The sequence below is a fragment of the Stegostoma tigrinum genome, chromosome 18 (assembly GCF_030684315.1).
Source record: "Stegostoma tigrinum isolate sSteTig4 chromosome 18, sSteTig4.hap1, whole genome shotgun sequence".
In the NCBI taxonomy this organism is placed as follows: domain Eukaryota; kingdom Metazoa; phylum Chordata; class Chondrichthyes; order Orectolobiformes; family Stegostomatidae; genus Stegostoma; species Stegostoma tigrinum.
In genome coordinates, this window is record NC_081371.1 from 53,220,347 (window position 1) to 53,237,992 (window position 17,646).

A 17,646-nucleotide genomic window follows, 5' to 3' on the forward strand; every position below is an offset into this window, starting at 1 on the left:
GAACTCGCAACCGTTTACGACTAATTACGAGTCATTCTTATCAGGATCTTTTGAAAATTACGCATATCTGATTTTAGAAATTTAAATCAACTTTGAAATATAGCAAAGTTTATGTTGTTTTTGTCTTTTGATCAGCTCCCAAAATAAAATGGAATAACAATTTCGCAGAAAGCAGAATCATTTACGCTAGGAACATAATTCTTCATTTCTGCAAACTGCACAATTTTCAGGCAGACCATTGTAAAACTACTATATAGGAAGGGTCCATTGCACTCTACATTTTGTATTGAAGCTCATATTTGTTTTAATTGTATTGACAATTACAATTTGACGCCTGTCTCCATGATTTTATTTACAAATCAATTCCTACTAACATTATTTCCCCAGGGAAAATTCGACTTGCACAGATTAATTTGCTGCACTTTCCCTCTGCTCACTCTGAAGGTAATATCAGTGCTGGCATATTCTACGAGAACCTGCAGTTCTCAAACATCCTATCTAGTTTTGTTTTAGATGTGCTGAGCTAAACCAAAGAAAGCAAAATTTTCTGTATTCTACTTAACCTCACTTAATTTGCATCTAAGAGATCTATCTCATCAATTGCGTTTGCTCCCCAATCTCCATTCACCCCACAAAGGAGGCAAATTATCTTGCTTTGTTGTTCAGACAATTGCACTAAGTAATCAGTTACAGAGATAGTAGGAACTGCCGATGCTGGAGAATCTGAGATAACACGGTGTGAAGCTGGATGAACACAGCAGGCCAAGCAGCATCAGAGGAGCAGGAAAGTTGACATTTCGGGTTAAGACCCTTCTTCATAAAACGTAGAATGGTCTTGACCCGAAACGCCAACTTTCCTGCTCCTCTGATGCTGCTTGGCCTGCTGTGTTTATCCACCTTCACACTGCACGAAGTAATCTACTGGATATTGACTAACACATATTAGATATAGTGTAAATATCAAAGTCAAAACAAAATTCAACTGAATATGCATAAGCAAGCAAGAACGAGTTCAGCTTTTACATCTTTTCCTATGGCTTAGATCAATGTTCAGTACCTTAGAGTTCAGGGTAAAAGTTGTGGACAAAATAATTAATTGAGTTTTAATCTTCAGTAACAATGACAATTTAAACAGAATTCCATTACTCAACCATGAAATGTTCAGTCAAACTTTCCAGGCGGGCAAGTCCTGGTCACAGGTGGTATAAGGAAAATCTCTAGAATTGGAACATAACTTGAACTCTTCAATGCGTTGAAACTTACACCTTCCAACCAACCTAAGTAACAAAGTTTATGGTGACATGCTCTGCAATGTGAATAATTTACTGCAGAAAAACAAAAAGCTAACAGAACCAATGTCAGTCAAATGGCCAAATGAAAAAGCTTACGAAATGAGCAAAATCCCAAGTGGTAAAAATGTGCGATAACAAGGTGTAGAACTGGATGAACACAGCAGGCCAAGCAGCATCAGAGGAGCAGGAATGCTGACGTTTCAGACCTAGGCTCTTCTTCATTTTCAGAAGAAGGGCCTATGCCCGAAATGTCAGCTTTCTTGCTCCTCTGATGCTGCTTGGCCTGCTGTGTTCATCCAGCTCCACACCTTGTTATCTCAGATTCTCCAGCATCTGCAGTTCCTATCATCTCTGGTGCAGCATTTTACAACCTTGCTTATGTTGCACTGTTAGGTTTGAAAAATGGCCTACTGCTTATAAAAATTCAACAAAGAAATAATAGGAAATAGATGTTTGAATGAAGTAAGTGGGGAACCAACAGATTTTGCACTGGGACCTCTTCATGGAGCAGTCCTCTGAGTCAGCATAGAGTTTTCCACAATTAGTGTGCATAGACAGACATAGATTGGGAGCGGGTAATTTTTAAACGTCCCTACAGATTTTGCCATACTTTAGGGTTTATTTACTTTTCATGTTAAGTCTTTTGAAGGAACAAAAGTAAAATTAATGTGTAAGTACTAACAAGTAAGTATCTTTCATAGTGAGTTCAATAATCCAATTCAGATTTTAACCAGATGCACTTATTTAAAGAAATAAATTTCTTTCTCTTTGACAATTCTCCTCTCTAAAAGGTAACTATACTCAAAAGGAATACTTTTCTAATATTAATCTGAAAAGACTGCACAACCAGTTCCAATTGGAAACAACTTAGATCAATTTTCTCCCTATCTTACACAAGGTAATGACAATAATAATAACTTATCTTCATTTACTACAAAAGCGCTTTGAGTGACACATCACTTGAGTTGGCTTTATATGCTGATAGATATCTAGCCGCAAGCAATCAAGTTCAGATAATAAAGGAAAATTTTCTCAAGAATTAACCCAGGATGTGCATTTCCTGGAAGTCAAAAACTTCCTGATTGGCGTAGAATGATACATTCATGTTATTTGTGCTCAATACTATTGGTGTGGCATGCAGAATTAAATGGCTAGAGCACTAGTCACTATTTGCGCTTTATTTTCATAGATCATAGAATCCCTACAGTGTGGAAACAGGCCATTTGGCCCAACAAGTCCACACTGCCCTCAGAACATGCCACCCAGGCCCACCCTCCTGTAATCCAGCTAACCTGCACACATTTTTGGACTGCGGGAGGAAACGGAGCACCTGAAGGAAACTCACGCACACATGGCGAGAATGTGCAAACTCTACACAGACGAGGGTGGAATGGAATCCAGATGTTGCTTTGGGTCAAGCAGTCCAACTGCGTCATGCTGATATCAAATTGTTTAGAGGAATGAAATATACAACCTGAAGGAAAATACCTTTATACCATGCATTTGTGTAATGGCAAAATGTCATCAGTAATATATTTATGGTCTTGTTCTTAGGTACTCCCTTAGCATCACTTCTGGAGACATGGGTTTTTGGATAGCTGGAATTATACATGGTGTCATAGAGTTTTGGGGAGTAAGCTTGTCCAAAACTTCCAGTTTGCCAGTTCTAGCCACCTCCTCCTTACCATGAACGTGCAATCTCTTTACACGTACATTCCCCACCAGGAGTGTCTTAGGGCTCTCCGCTTCTACCTGAGGCAAAGACCTGAAGCATCCCCATCCACCTCCACCCTCCTCCGCTTGGCTGAGCTTGTCCTCACCCTCAACAACTTCTCTTTCAACTCCTCTCATTTTCTTCAGGTAAGAGGGTACCCCGTGGGTACCTGCATGGGTGCTAGTTATGCCTGTTGCTTCATGGGGTATGTGGAACATTCTTTGTTCCGCTCCTATTCCGATTCCTACCATAACTCTTTCTCTGATACATCGATGATATCATCAATGCTGCTTCCTTCTCTCATCTGGAATTAGAAAACTTCATAAATTTCACCGCCAATTTCCACCCTGCCCTTGCTTTCACCTGGTCTATCTCTGACTCCTCCCTTCCTTTCCTCGACATTTCTGTTTCTATTTCTGGGGAGAGACTGGCTACCAATAACCACTAATAACTCACTGACTCCCACAGCTACCTGGACTATATATCCTCACACTCCACTTCCTTAAGGACTCCATCCCATTCTCTCAGTTCCTCTGTCTCCGTCGCATGTGTTCAGGTGAGGGTAACTTCAACAAGGGAGCTTCCGAAATGTCCACCTTCTTCCTCAACTCAGGATTCCCTTACTCCATTGTCGACAGGGCCTTCAAACAGATCTGACCCATCTCCCCCACTTCTGTCCTCAACCCTTCTGTTCCCTCCCACAACAGCATTAACATCCAGAAGATCAGATGCCATTTTGATAATCTCCAGCAAAATGCCACCACCAGATGCATATTCCCCTCCTCTCCCTTGTCTGCCTTCTGCAGGGATCATTCCCTCTGGGACACCCTGGTACACACTCCCTTGAGCCCCAACAGCCCTATGGCACCTTGTCCTGTAACCGGTGAAGGTGCAACACCTACCCATTTACCTCCTCCCTCCCCAGCGTCCAAGGGCCCAAACATAGTTTCAGGGGAAGCAACACTTCACCTGCACCTCCCAGAATCCAGTCTACTGTGTTTGCTGCTCAGAATGTGGTCTCCTGTATATTGGAGAAACGAAGCATAGACTTGGCGGCCACTTCATAGAACATCTACATTCTGCACGCAAAAAAGACCCTGAACTACCTGGTGCCTGCCATTTTAACACACTACCCTGCTCTCTGACCAACATCTGTCTCTGGCTTGCTGCAGTGTTCCAGTGAAGTCCAACGCAAGCTGGAGGAACGACACCTCATTTTCCGCTTGGGGACCTTACTGCCCTCCGGACTCTATACTGCGTTCAATAATTTTAGGGCCTAAACTCTCCCTTGTCCCAGCCGCCTACCCCACACACCACGCCTTGTTACTACATAGCCTACAAGTTCACATCCCCTGCTGTCAGTCACTAATAGTTCCCATTAATAACTATTCACCCTCTCAACCTGATTGTTATCAACTCCTTCGTCTGTCCAACTGCTTTTCTCTCTCTTCGGGCTCTATCCCAATGTTTACTCTCTATTTTCTGCACATAAACTGATGTTTGCCCAGCCACCATCTGTTCTGAGGAAGGGTCACCAGACCCCAAACGTTAGCTCTGTCTTTTCCTTCACAGGTGGTACAGACCTGCTGAGCTTTTCCAGCAACTTTGTTTTTGTTCCCAAGTCCCCAAAGGTTATTTCATTTTATGAAGTTGGGTGATTCAAAGAACAAAACTTAAATAACTTTTACATGAAAGATTTAGATTAAGTTTTTGGCCTTTGGGAATTCTAGATGTTAGAGAAAGACTCAAGGTTTTGAAAATTATTTCTTGTGGAATATATTAAATGAAGGAAGGCTAAAATTTATCAAGGTTAATGTGAACAATATGAAATGAATAAATGTCTAGTAAGAACACTAGAGCTTGGGGGGCATGGTGGCTCAATTTTTAGCTCTGCTGCCTCTCAGTGCCAGAACCCAGGTTCAATTCCACCCTTCGGCGACTGTCTGTGTGGAGTTTATACATTCTCCACATGTCTACACAGGTTTCCTTTGGGTGCTCTGGTTTCTTCCCACTGTCCAAAAGTATGCAGGCTAGGTGGACTGGCCATAAAAAATTGCTCATAATGTTGAGGGATGTGTAGATTAGGTGGGTTATAGGTGGATGGGTCTGGGTGGGATGCTCTAAGAGTAGGTGTGGAGTTTTTGGGCCGAAGGTCCTGGCTCCACACCACAGGGATTCTACGAATCTATGAAGGCTCTTTGACTACTACGGCATAAGATTATACTTGCTGTGTATTTTTTCCTACAGTGAATGAGTTATAATTTGAGGGAAAAAGATCTCTAGAGCTCTCAACATTTTTCTGAAAGTGATTTGATGCATGGAGCATGCACCAGAATGCAGAAATACTTCAACTCACCTTTATGCTGCTCATCTTCAGCATCCATTCTTTCAAAGACAACTGTAACCACTTGCCGTACTGTAGCTGCTGCTGTGTTATTGGTGATATTATCTTTGGTAAAGTGTAGCCGAAAGCAAAGTACAATTGCCTAAAATAATGTGGAAATAAGTTTTTGTGAGCGTAAGGTTCATTTGTAAATGTAAAGAAAAATAATTACTTCCCAGGAATGACCCTGTTCAAGAGATTTCACTCAAGTTTCTATATATGTGGTATTTAAGAGTGAACAAAATTTCAACAATCTAAGCAATATTTTGTCAGAAAATCCAGGGGTTTATACAGAACATTCATTTGGAAGTTGAAAGGTTTGTGCTTCTTCCTCAGAAACTAGCGAATGTCTAAGTGAGTGGGCTTACTAAAAGGTTCGTGAATATTAAGGATGAATAGGAGTATTATGTGAAGGAAAAACATTAACCCCAAAATATTACAACTTACATCTTAGACGTACTGGAAAAATAAATTACCACAAATTCTAGAGATATGAAAAATAAACAACAAGTACAAGAAAAGTCTGCAAGTACCTAAAAGAAAAAAGGCAGCTATGACTCATCAGAATCTTTTTAAAGATGACTGATTTCTTGTGTTTACAAGTTCATTTTTCATTTCTACATTTACATAAAGCAGCAGGAACAAGTGAGAATAAAGCTATTCATAACAAACACGATTGGATAAAAGAGAAGGAAAGATCAGAAGATCAAAATGAATTTTCAACAAACCTAATTGCTCTAATAGCACAAATAAAATAATGAACACCTGAACATCACACAATGCCACTAGAAAGGGTTACTGAAATCACTCAAACTATAGTCAAAATTTCAGCATAGGAACACATTACACATAAGCATTAGAACAAATTTGAACAGTCATGACAGTTTAAATTTAACAAATCATTAGCTTAAATCCATACATACAGCACTAATTTGTTTACATCAAATAAAATATGTAACCTTGGCTGTCAATAGAGTTGCAATAATATGAGGGCAAAGTTGATTTCAGGTTATTCAATTCAAAAGAAATCAGGAAGCAGACTTGTTTAGATATTCTCATTTTAGCTTTCATATCACCGCTGAAATCTTGGTCCAAGATGAAGGCATGCAAGTCAACTTGTTGCAAGGGACACTTGTAAAATGCGCTTGAACAGAATTAGTGTAGCTGCCAGTGGGTATAACTAATTGAACAAAAGCCTGCCCATAAATTGCCATACAGAGGCCAATAATCATTGCACGAAATGGAGCAGATAACATACATTTTTGAGTCATTTTTCATTAGATTGATCATTAAGCAAGGCGCTTTGAAATATCAAATTCACACTAAAAAGCATATCCGCTATATAGTATTAAGCCAAGATTTATAAAGTCTGATACCATAGCTACAATGGTATGTCTATAGCTCGACTGTCTGAAACAGCACGCCATTCTAGACATACACAGACAATTCAACACAACAGGGAATTAACTGACTGATGCCAATGGCAACCAAGGGTTACAAAAAGAAACACAGACCTTTATCTGCTGCTCAGAACATGCTCATTATAGTAAGTGACACTCTTGGGGCCTGAGAATGTTTACCTGATTAATTAAGGTGATAAACAAGGTGAGGAAACTTACTTTACCCAGCACACACCATCACTAATGGATGATCTGCCAGTTAAAAAGAGCATCTAAAACCAGAAGTGAACATTCATTGCCCTTGCAAACATCCATTCTATTTCACAACGCTGAGTCAATACTGTTCCAAGTGAGGATCATACGCACAGATATTTTCAACTGTGAACTGATGGGCACCGTCCCAAATTTGACATACTTCATTCCACACTTGAGGCTATCATGAGATCCTGATTTTCATGACACTCAAACTTGAAAACAGTAACTATTTAATCAATGTTGCATAGCAGCTTTGACAAATGGCCTATCTTAAAACATAACATGATGCCAAAAACTGCTGTTCAAAAATGATTTTCAAGAAACAGTGAGAAAAGAAGCAATACATACTTTTTTAAGTTGTGGCAATTTCATTTCTGGAAACCAAATGACCATTGGAAAGCAAGAAGACAATAGTGCAAGACACTGACTAACAAAAATGCACAACCTTTCCTATTGCAAATCTCATTTCTTGAGCTCCAACTGCCATTAGGTCCGGCCAAAGTAAATCATTATTGTTAATCTTCACCACCTCCCACCCTCCCCAGTTTCAACACATTGCAGCTATGAATTATGGACACTGAAAAGCATGGTGTCAAAATCATATGACATCTCAAAATAATGTTTGGTATCTTTGTAATTACACTGCCAAATCGTTCATTTCAACACTATGTTTAACTTTCTTCACTTTGACATCTCAAGGAGAAAAATAATAAATGAAACTGTAAAGATAATTAAACCAAATCCCAGGCTGAAGTCTACTCCTATGTTTAATAATATATTATTGCAGTTTGATAACCAACAACCTTGAGAATTTAGCTAGTGCACAATTGGGCATCATTACTTAATGACATTAAATATTGCCAAATAGCCAGTTTCACTTGGGAGCATTGCTCAAGTGCACATTGCAGTCTCCTTACACCTCTTACCTTAGCAAGGGCATCGTCGTGCACTACTGTGTTGGTTGTCAAAAGAACTAGAACGGTTTGAAGAAGTTTGAGTTCCTCCAGTCCATTTTCCATCAACTGCCACAGCATGTTAATTATATTTCCAGCTGCACCCTATCAAAACGTATACAAAGACAATGAGTAACTTCACAAAAATAAAACTCAGGAGCCATTAGGTCCCTCTGAGACAGTTGTTTCAAAGAGTTTCACTTGCCAGCTCTTATCTCATATCACTCTAAGATCTAAGCATATTCTGTTTTGCACTTATTGCATGTTTTCCATTAAAAATGAAACACTTAAAACACTCATGACACCTGGCGAAGAAAACACAATCACCACTATTTATGACACAAATACAGATGTGCAAATATCTGATTTAGGAGCAGGAATAGACTCCTAAATCGAATCCTTCGATTTCTTGAGCTTGCTCTACTGTTTGATGAGATTATAGTTGATCTAATTCAGGCTTTCCTGCCTTTTCCCAGTTCTCTCTGAATCCATTGCATTTCAAGAATAAAACTCAAACTTCAAAATATTCAACTACTCTGCCTTCACCACTAAGAAAACCACAGAGTAACAACATGCAGAGAAAACAAATTCTGCACATTGCTATTTTAAATGGGAGAACACATTGTTTGACACAGCCTCGAGCTCCAGTTCCCTTCAGAAGAGGAACTATCTCAGTATCCACTCAGGTCTAGTCCCCTCAGGATAATAACATTATTTCTCATTCTTCTGAACTCCAGTGGATATGGATCCAACTTGTCCAACTTTCTTCAAAAGTCAACCTGTTCATCCCAGAATCAATTCAGTGAACCTTCGCCGATCTGCATCTTATACAAATACATCCCTTCCTAAATAATGACAGCAAAAATGTACATTGCGTTTGAGGTGTGGTTTCACTAAGGTCATGTAACAACACCTGTTAAAACTGAATTGCTGTACTATCGGAAATCTGTAATACTGGATACAGCAGACAGGCTGGTCAGTATAATACTATTGCTCGGTAACAAGTGCTGGAACCACTATCATTTAGTAAAGTTTATAAAAACCTTAGTGACATTCCTCAGTGACACGACCAAAGACTTGAGCTCCGAACTGTCAACTGTTCCAGTACAGCTCGAACACTGACATCTGCTTAATAATGTGGAAAATTGCCTGGATCTGCCCTGCCCAATGACAACACAAGTTCAACCCAGCCAGTTACCACCTATTCTCCTTTAAATTAAATAGAAAGTGATGAAAGGGGTTGTTGACAGTGGTTCAACAGCATGTGCAGAGCAATAAGCTGCCCAGTGATTTTCAGCTTGGCTTCTACCAACACCAATTGGTGCCTGATCTCACCTAAGTTGTGGTCAAAACACAGAAAAGAGGTGAACTGAGAATGACTATCCATGATATCAAGGTAGTGAGATATCAAATGTGGCATCAAGAAACCCTAGCAAAACTGGAATCAATGGGAATCAGTGGGAAAACTCTCTGCTAGTTGCGGTCGTACTTAGCACAAGGAAGACGGTTGTGGTAGTTGGAGATCAGTCAGCTCAGCTCCTAGACATCTCCGCAGAAGTCCCTCAGGGAAGTGTCTTAGGCCCAAATATCTTCAGTTGCTTCAATCAACCAGAAGGTCTGAAGTGGGGATGTTCGCCAACGACTACACAATGTTCAGCAACATTCGCGACAGTACCGTGCCAGTCCGTGTCCAAATGCAACAACATCTGAACAAAAAGGCTTGAACTGAAAAGTGACAAGTAACCTTTGTGCCACACAAATGCCAGGTAATGACCACCTCCAATAAGAGACAACGTAACCACCATCCCTTGACATTCAATGGTATTACAATCACATAATGCCTCACTGTCAACATCCTGAGGTCACCAATGATCAGAAATTCAATGGGACTTGCCCAGTGAACACAGTGGTTACTAGACCAGGTCAAATGCTAAGAAAATTGAGATGAGTAACTCAATGCCCCAAACCTGCCCACTATCCACAAGGCACAAGTCAGGTATGTGATAGAACACTCCTCTCGTCAGGGTAGGTACTGCTCCAATAACACTCAAGAAGCCTGACACCTCCCAGGATAATGCCAGCTTGTCTGATTCCACATTCACAAACATTCACGCCTTCCACCATCAATGCCCAGTAGCAGCAATGTGTAGTGTCTACATGATGCATTGCAGAAATTCACTACCAATCTTCAGATAGTGTCTTCCAAACCCACGAATATGTTTATCAAGAAGGACAAAGGCAGCACAAACATGACAATATCACACCTACAAGATCTCCTCCAAGCCACTCACTACCTTGATTTGGAAATACATTGCTGTTCCTTCACAGTCACTAGGTCAAAATTCTGGAATTTCCTCTTGGACCGCATTGTGAGTCAACCCGTAGCAGGTGGACTGCAGTGGTTCAAGGCGGCAACTCACCACCACCTCCTTAAGGACTGGCACTAAATGCTCACTAGCCAACAACATCCACACACAAGAAAAATAACTGCAGTATTCAGAGGCATACAAGACACCTCAGACATGAAAGCAGTCCGTGCTAGTATGCAACAGCACCTGGACAACATTCAGATCTGGTATGATAGCAGGACTTAACATTCTCATTTCAAAAATGCTAAGTAAAGACAAGCCCCAGCAATTCAAATCCTCTGGGTGCTCCGGTTTCCTCCCACAGTCCAAAGATGTGCAGGCTGGGTGGATTGGCCATGCTAAATTGCCCATAGTGTTCAGGGGTGTGTGGGTTATAGGGGGATGGGTCTGGGTGCGATGCTCCAAGGGGTGGTGTGAACTTGTTGGGCCGAAGGGCCTGTTTCCACACTGCAGGGAATCTAATCTAACAATCTCCAATTGAAATTCACGGACAGGACTGATTCCCTGGTCATCAACGTTTTGAGATTACAACTGAGAAAAAAAAACTGGACCAATCACATAGTACTGAGAGTACATAAACAGGTAACTGGGCCTTGCCTTCTGATTCTCAAAGGCTGTTAACTTACATGGCACAGTAGGAGTGCTATGGAGTACTCCCCACTTGTCCGGATAAGTGCAGCTCCAACATTCAGCGGAGGCAAAGCAGCTTGCTTGATTAGTAGCCCATCCATAATTTTAAATATTCACGCTTTCTATCATCAGTGGACAAGGGCAGCAGTGTGTACCACAGACAAAATGCAATAAAAGCCACATGCCATTCTGACCTATATCATACCATTCGTTTACCATTGTTCAAAATCTCAAACTGACCTCCATAATAGCATCGTGTTGCATTAACAGACACACTCAAGATGGTGATTCAGCATCACCTTCTCAATGGTAACTAGAACACAGAACATAGAACAGTCCAGCACAGTACAGGCCCTTCGGCCCACGATGCTGTGCCAACCTTTTATCCGACTAAGATCAATCTATCCTGCATACCCTACATTTTACTATCCTCCATGTGCCTACCCAAGAGTCGCTTAAAAGCCTCTAAAGTATCTGACTCCACTACTACTGCCAGCAACGCATTCCACACGCCCACCACTGTGAGAAGAACCTACCTCTGACAGCACCCCTGTAGCTTCATCCAATCACCTTAAAATTATGCCCTCTCGTAACTGTCATTTCCGCTCTGGGAAAACGTTTCTGACTATTCACTCTATCTATGCCTCTCATCACCCTGTAAACACCTCTATCAAGTCACCTCTCATCCTTTTTCGCTCCAATGAAAAAAGCCCTAGCTCCCTCAACCTTTCCTCATAAGACCTGCCCTCCAGTCCAGGCAGCATCCTGGTAAATCTCCTCTGCACCCTCTCTAAAGCTTCCACAACTTTCCTGTAACGAAGTGACCAGAACTGAACACAATATTCCAAATGTGGTTTAACCAGAGGATGGGTGGTTAGGGATGGGTAAGAAATGCAGGTTTGCCGGTTAGCCAGTGATGTTTGCATCCCATGAATGTAGCAAAGAAAACAACTAAATCAGTTCAGGAGGGTACTTGAACATACTGTCAGCCAGGGAGGAAATAACATCAACCACTGGAAATCCCACAGTTGTAATGCTTCAGGGCAAATTCTAGCAGCATTACTTAATATATTCTGGGAACATATTTTTCTGAGTACACTAATGCATTTCCTTCAGTACTGCAAGCAAGCTGGGAGGAAAAAAAAGTGGAACTATGGGTGTGGAGCATTCAAATTTGGGGAAGACAAATTTGGCTAGTGGTCAGTCCTGGGGGTTGTGAGCAGAAACCTTGAGTTATGGCAGGCTTGAGGCTGAGGAGAAATTTTGCCAATTAAACGAAAGTAAGCTGAGGAATGGAGCATGCAGAGAATCTAAATAAAGTCTGCAGTTTGTAGAATCAGGCTGGACAGAGTAAGTAGCGTGAAGTTGTCTCCACTCATAAAAGAAATGGAACAACAGAACATATATTCAATGTGAAGTACAAATGAAGTAAGGGTAAACTTTTTTTCACACAGCAAGTAGCTGGGATATGGAGTGTACTACCTGCAAATGTGGAGGAGGCAGGATCAATTGAGGCATTCAAAACGTTATTGGATTTTTTTCGATAGTAATGGTGCACAGGGATATGGGGACGAGGCTCAAGATACTAGAGTCAGACTGTATAATAGAGCTATTGCAGGCATGATAGGCTAAATAGCCTCCTTCTGCATCATAACTATCCTATGATAAAAAAAATAAAATAAGAAAATGCCTATATGGCTCTTCAGGCTTTTTCTGCCATTTAACTAGTTTGTGGCTGATCTTCAGCTAGAACTCCATGTCTTCTAATGCACATAATTCCAACCAAAGTTTGTCAATTCCTGCTTTAAAAATGGTTACCAGCAGAGAATGGAAAACATTAGCACTTATATGGTGCCTTTCATAACCAATGGCTCAAGTGCTTTACAACCAATTAAGCAATTTTGAAATTATGTCTGATTTAGAGTCAGACAGGCAGCAGCAAGTACATGCAGAGCAAATTTCCGTAGGCAGCGATGTGATAATGGCTAGATAACATGTCTCTGCGATGTTGGTTGTAGGATAACTATTGGTTGGCTTATAAAGAATAACTCCCCTGTTCTTCTTCAGAATTGTACATTCACCTGAGCAGACAAAGCTGGCTCTGGTTTCGGGGACCAATTTGGCAGAAGACAAAGTAGTTGAAAATATTTTGCTGAAAGATATCAAGTAATTATAACCCTCGTCATGATTTGTGGTCAATGTAGATGCTTCAAGGTTACTGCAAATGGATGGAATTACTTGACTTCAACTGGGTGGAAACATTAGTTTTCCCTTTGTTTACCTTCCATTATTGTGAAGTGCATGAATCAATGCATTTGTATTGAATCACTTAAGAAATCATTTCCATGTATGTACACATTACAAATCACAGAACAAAGAGCTTCCTGTCAGAACAGAAATCAGAAAAGCCATCGGAATTATTGGAATAATTGGTCTTGGCAAATACCAACCATGTTCCATGCAGGAGTAACTGGGTAGTCTGCTCTAAACACTGGTAGTGACTGCTTAATAACAAATGTAATTGCAAATAATTTAATTAATGGTTTGTTGACCTACTAACCACTGCACTGGCAGCTACGGTCTTAAGAAAACTTCTACACATCATTTGACACATCAGGAATCATAATTACCACAAGTATACTCAAGCTCAGTTTTAGATTTTAAATCAAAGTCACCTGATTTGTCAGGGTACTGATGTTCCTGTTACTTCATTGCAAAGGAACCAGATATGGACCCAAACCAAAGAACCAGCACTCAAAGTCATGAAGGGTATCCTCACAGTTTAAGGGAGGGAGGGAAGAAGGCAGAAGACAGTAAATTACACACCAGTTAACCTGACCTCTGTCATTGCTAAGATTTTAAGAGTCCATTATTAAGTATGAGATCTTGGGGTACTTGGAAGTGCATTAAAAAACAGGGCTGAGTCAGCACAGCTTTGTCAAGGGGAGGACATGCCTGACAAATCTGTTGGAATTCTTCAAGGAAGTAAGCAAGCTAGACAAAGGCCAGTCAGTGAATGCGTTCTATTTGGATTTCTAGAAGGCTTTTGACAAGGTGCTGCCTGGGAGCCTGTTAAATAAGGTTTAACAATCCATGGTGTTGAAGCAATGTACTGGGATGGATAGAGGATTAGTTGATTGGCAGAGGCAGAGGATGCAGATAAAAGGGATCTTTTTTAGGATGGTAGCCAGTGACCAGTAGCGTTCTGTAGAGTTTAGTGTGGGACCACAACTATCCCATTATACATTAGTGTTCTGTTTGAAGGAACTGAGGACATGGTTTCTAACTTTGCAGATGACAAAGATGGGTGGAAGGACAGATAGCATTAAGGAAGTGGGGAGGCCCCAGAAAGCCTTGGGCAGGCTAGGAGAGTGGGTAAAGATATGGCAGACAGAATATAATGTGGTAAAGCGTGAGTTATGCACTTTGGCTGAAAGAATAGAGATGTGACTATTTTCTAAATGCAGAAAGGCTTTGGAAATCTGAAGTACAAAGGGCCTGGTCTTTGTTCAGGATAACCTTAAAGTTAACATAAGGTTCGATGCACAATTAAGAAGGCAAATGCAACGTTAACATTCATTTTGAGAGGGCTAAAATACAAGTGCAGTGACATATGGCTGAGGTTGTATAAGGCTCTGGTCAGACTGCATTTGAAATTCTGAGAGCAGTCTGGACTCTGTACCTAAGGATGGATGTGCTGGCCTTGGAGGGGGTCTAGAGGAGGATCAGAAGAATGGTCCTGAGAATGAAGGGTTTGTCATACAAGGAGTGGTTGAGGGCTCAATGGAGTCCTCAATGTGTACTCAATGGAGCTTAGAAGAATGGGGGGGAGGGAGATGTGGTTTCATTGAAATTTGCAAAATGCTGAGAATCCTGTGCAGAGTGGTCGTGGAGGAGCTGTTTCCACTACTAGGAGAGACTAGGGTACAAGGGCACAGCTTCATAGTGAAGGAGCTACTCTTTAGAACTGATATGAGGAGTAAGTTTTCAACTGAAGTGTGGTGAATCTGTGGAACTCTTTGCTGCATAAGTCTGTTGAAGCCAAGCCACTGAGTGTATTTAAGACAGAGATAGATAGATTAGATTAGATTCCCTACAGTGTGGAAGCTTGATTAGTAAGGGAATCAAGGTTTATAGGAAAAAAGCAGTGAGTGGGGTCGAGAAACATATCAGCCATCATGGAATGGCAAAGCCGACCTAACAAGCCAAATGATCTACTTCTGCTCTTCTATCTTATGACCACATGCAAAGCAAATTCCACCTTCTTCACTCGACAGCCAATATCACCAGGCATATATGCCAGACCAGAACATGATTCAAGACAATGGAACACTGTCATTTCTATGATTCTTTTAATTGATTTTTTCCTCACAAGTCCACTTAGGCCTGAGCCTCAATAATTAAAAAGATTAAATTCAAAATTAACATTAAATCAGGCAATTAAATTCAGCACGAAATATTACCGCAGCATTCTCATTGCTAAAGTTTTATTGTTCTGTCTGCAGGTCAGCATGACACACCCTCAGTACTGCACTGAAGTATCAGCCTTGATTTTTGAGGTCAAGTCCTGGAGCAGGAATTGAATCTGGATTCAGAGGAACGTGCTACCAACTAAACCACAGCTGACCAAGCATCCACATAGGTGGAATAGGAATGTAAGGATCTGGTAATAGGTTAAGATGAAATGAGGTGGGAAGCAAGTTCACATGGAGCATAAATAATAGCTTTTGGACTAAATGGTCTATTTCTGTGCATGTCTTCAAGAGATTGGTTGCAACTCAGGCATTTTATAGTGAGCAGTGTTGCTCACCATGATGCTTAAAAGATACTTCTAGGACCTGCTGTCGACAATCGTGCTCATACTTTCAGTTATGTAATTACTTCCTGGTGATTACCACCCTTGGGAAGTGAGCTGAGAGGGAAGAATGAAAAGAGCAGAAGGATCTCTCAGGGTTCTATTTATATTCTTGCCAATTGAACATCAGAACTGGTTGCTCTGTTAAGCCAGAAGGCAGATCCATAGCACCTTTGACCTGCATAGGTGGCAGCTTCAACCAGCTTAATCCAAACTCTTTTAAATCCACAGACACTTTACTGGTTGAACAGTGTGTTGAAGCTCATATTAGTTGACTTGAAGCAACTGACATTAAAGACTATACAGGCTGGGCTCGTGGCTCTAGAAGTCAGAAGCCAAGAGATGACCTGAAAGAGGTCTTAATTATGAAAAGAGTCGATGGGACAGACATGAAAAAATATGCTTCCACTAATGTGATGTTCAAAATAATAAGAAAATAGTTACGAATAAAAACTTCAAAAGAAATCTCATTATTCAGTGTTATGAATGTGGAATATTGACACCAGATGGAACGTTTCTGGGGCACATAGTATTGACGCATTTGAGGGGAAATCCAGATAAATGCATGAGATAAAAAAGAAGGTTGATATAGTAAGATGAAATAAGGTGGCAGGAAGATAATTGGGATCATTACATGGATCTTTTGGCTGAAGTGCCCATACCTATGCTGGGCATTCTATGTAATTTCTCAATTTGGATTCCAAACCAAATGCAGTTTTAGATTTCTGGTCAGTTAACCAAAGGGAAGTTTAGTACCTCATACTGCACGCTACATAAACAAGGTCTGAAGAATTACAGAAATGACTCTAGCCACTAAATGTACCAATAATCTCCATTGGAAGATCAAATGAATTTTACATACTTCAGAAACCACTTCATGTGACATGAGCCTCTGAATTGCTGACAAGCATAACTGAGCAATCTTGGGTTCCTTGGTTCCACATCCCATGAGCAATGGCTGGACAACTTCAGAGCTATTTTCTTTCAAAGCTAAGAGAATCAAAGGAAGAATGTTATTTAAGAAGCTGTGGTTATGAAGTCTTTAAAAAAGATCTAATTTAGAGCGTCTGTCCACATTGAGAGTCTACATCAGGTGTGGGACAATTTAAACTTTACAACTTTCATGGATTGAAAGAATCAGCAATAACTCTTTCTGAAATAAACTGTTTCCTGAGATGAAAGGAGCACAGAGAAACTGTTACAAAGGAATTAAAAGTAACATGCTAATTAACCATCCCAGGGAAGGAGTCAAAGCATTATAAACAAGCTGTTTCCTGGAAGATAGGAGGTAACACTGCTTGATAGCCTGCTGCCTCATGGCAAATGGGTAATTAAGACTGCCTGTAGAAGGAATGTCCCGAATTTAAGGAGTTAACTGCAGGACGGGCAGTTTCAAATGGACAGCTAACACCCAATGTAACAAGGAACAGGGCTGTTACTTCTAATAAGAATGCAAGTTGTAGATTTAAGGACTCCAAGAGAATAACCAATGTTGGGAATCAAAGAATCTAAAGGATCATCAATAATGTCACACCAGGAAGTTGAAAGAGAGAAAACTGTATAAGAACCCAACACTACAACAATTCAGCAGCACAGCTTCAAAGAACAACAGTACACAAGGGGTGAACTCTGGACACTTCCAGAGTTGGACACTGTTGGTTGGAATCGTAAATAAATTCCACTATTAATTAGGTAATAGCCAAGTTAACTTGCTTACTTGAAGGATCTTCTTTTGGTTGCTGCATGCAATAAAGTTTAAATTATTGCTTCAGTACTTCATTGTCTGAGATTTGTT

The 17,646-nt window shown here is 40.6% G+C and overlaps 1 protein-coding gene across 2 annotated transcripts in view; it reads right to left on the reverse strand.

Moving 5' to 3' along the window:
• Positions 1-17,646, reverse strand: part of mon2 (MON2 homolog, regulator of endosome-to-Golgi trafficking) — a 133,601-nt gene that overhangs the window by 80,984 nt on the left and 34,971 nt on the right. For both annotated transcript variants that reach the window (XM_048548669.2, XM_048548667.2), the window contains exons 3-5: positions 16,714-16,841; positions 7,971-8,102; positions 5,363-5,492 (exon numbers count right to left, since the gene is read on the reverse strand). In XM_048548669.2, the coding sequence (XP_048404626.2) occupies positions 5,363-5,492; positions 7,971-8,102; positions 16,714-16,841 (390 nt within the window). The remainder of the gene's footprint in view (positions 1-5,362; positions 5,493-7,970; positions 8,103-16,713; positions 16,842-17,646) is intronic.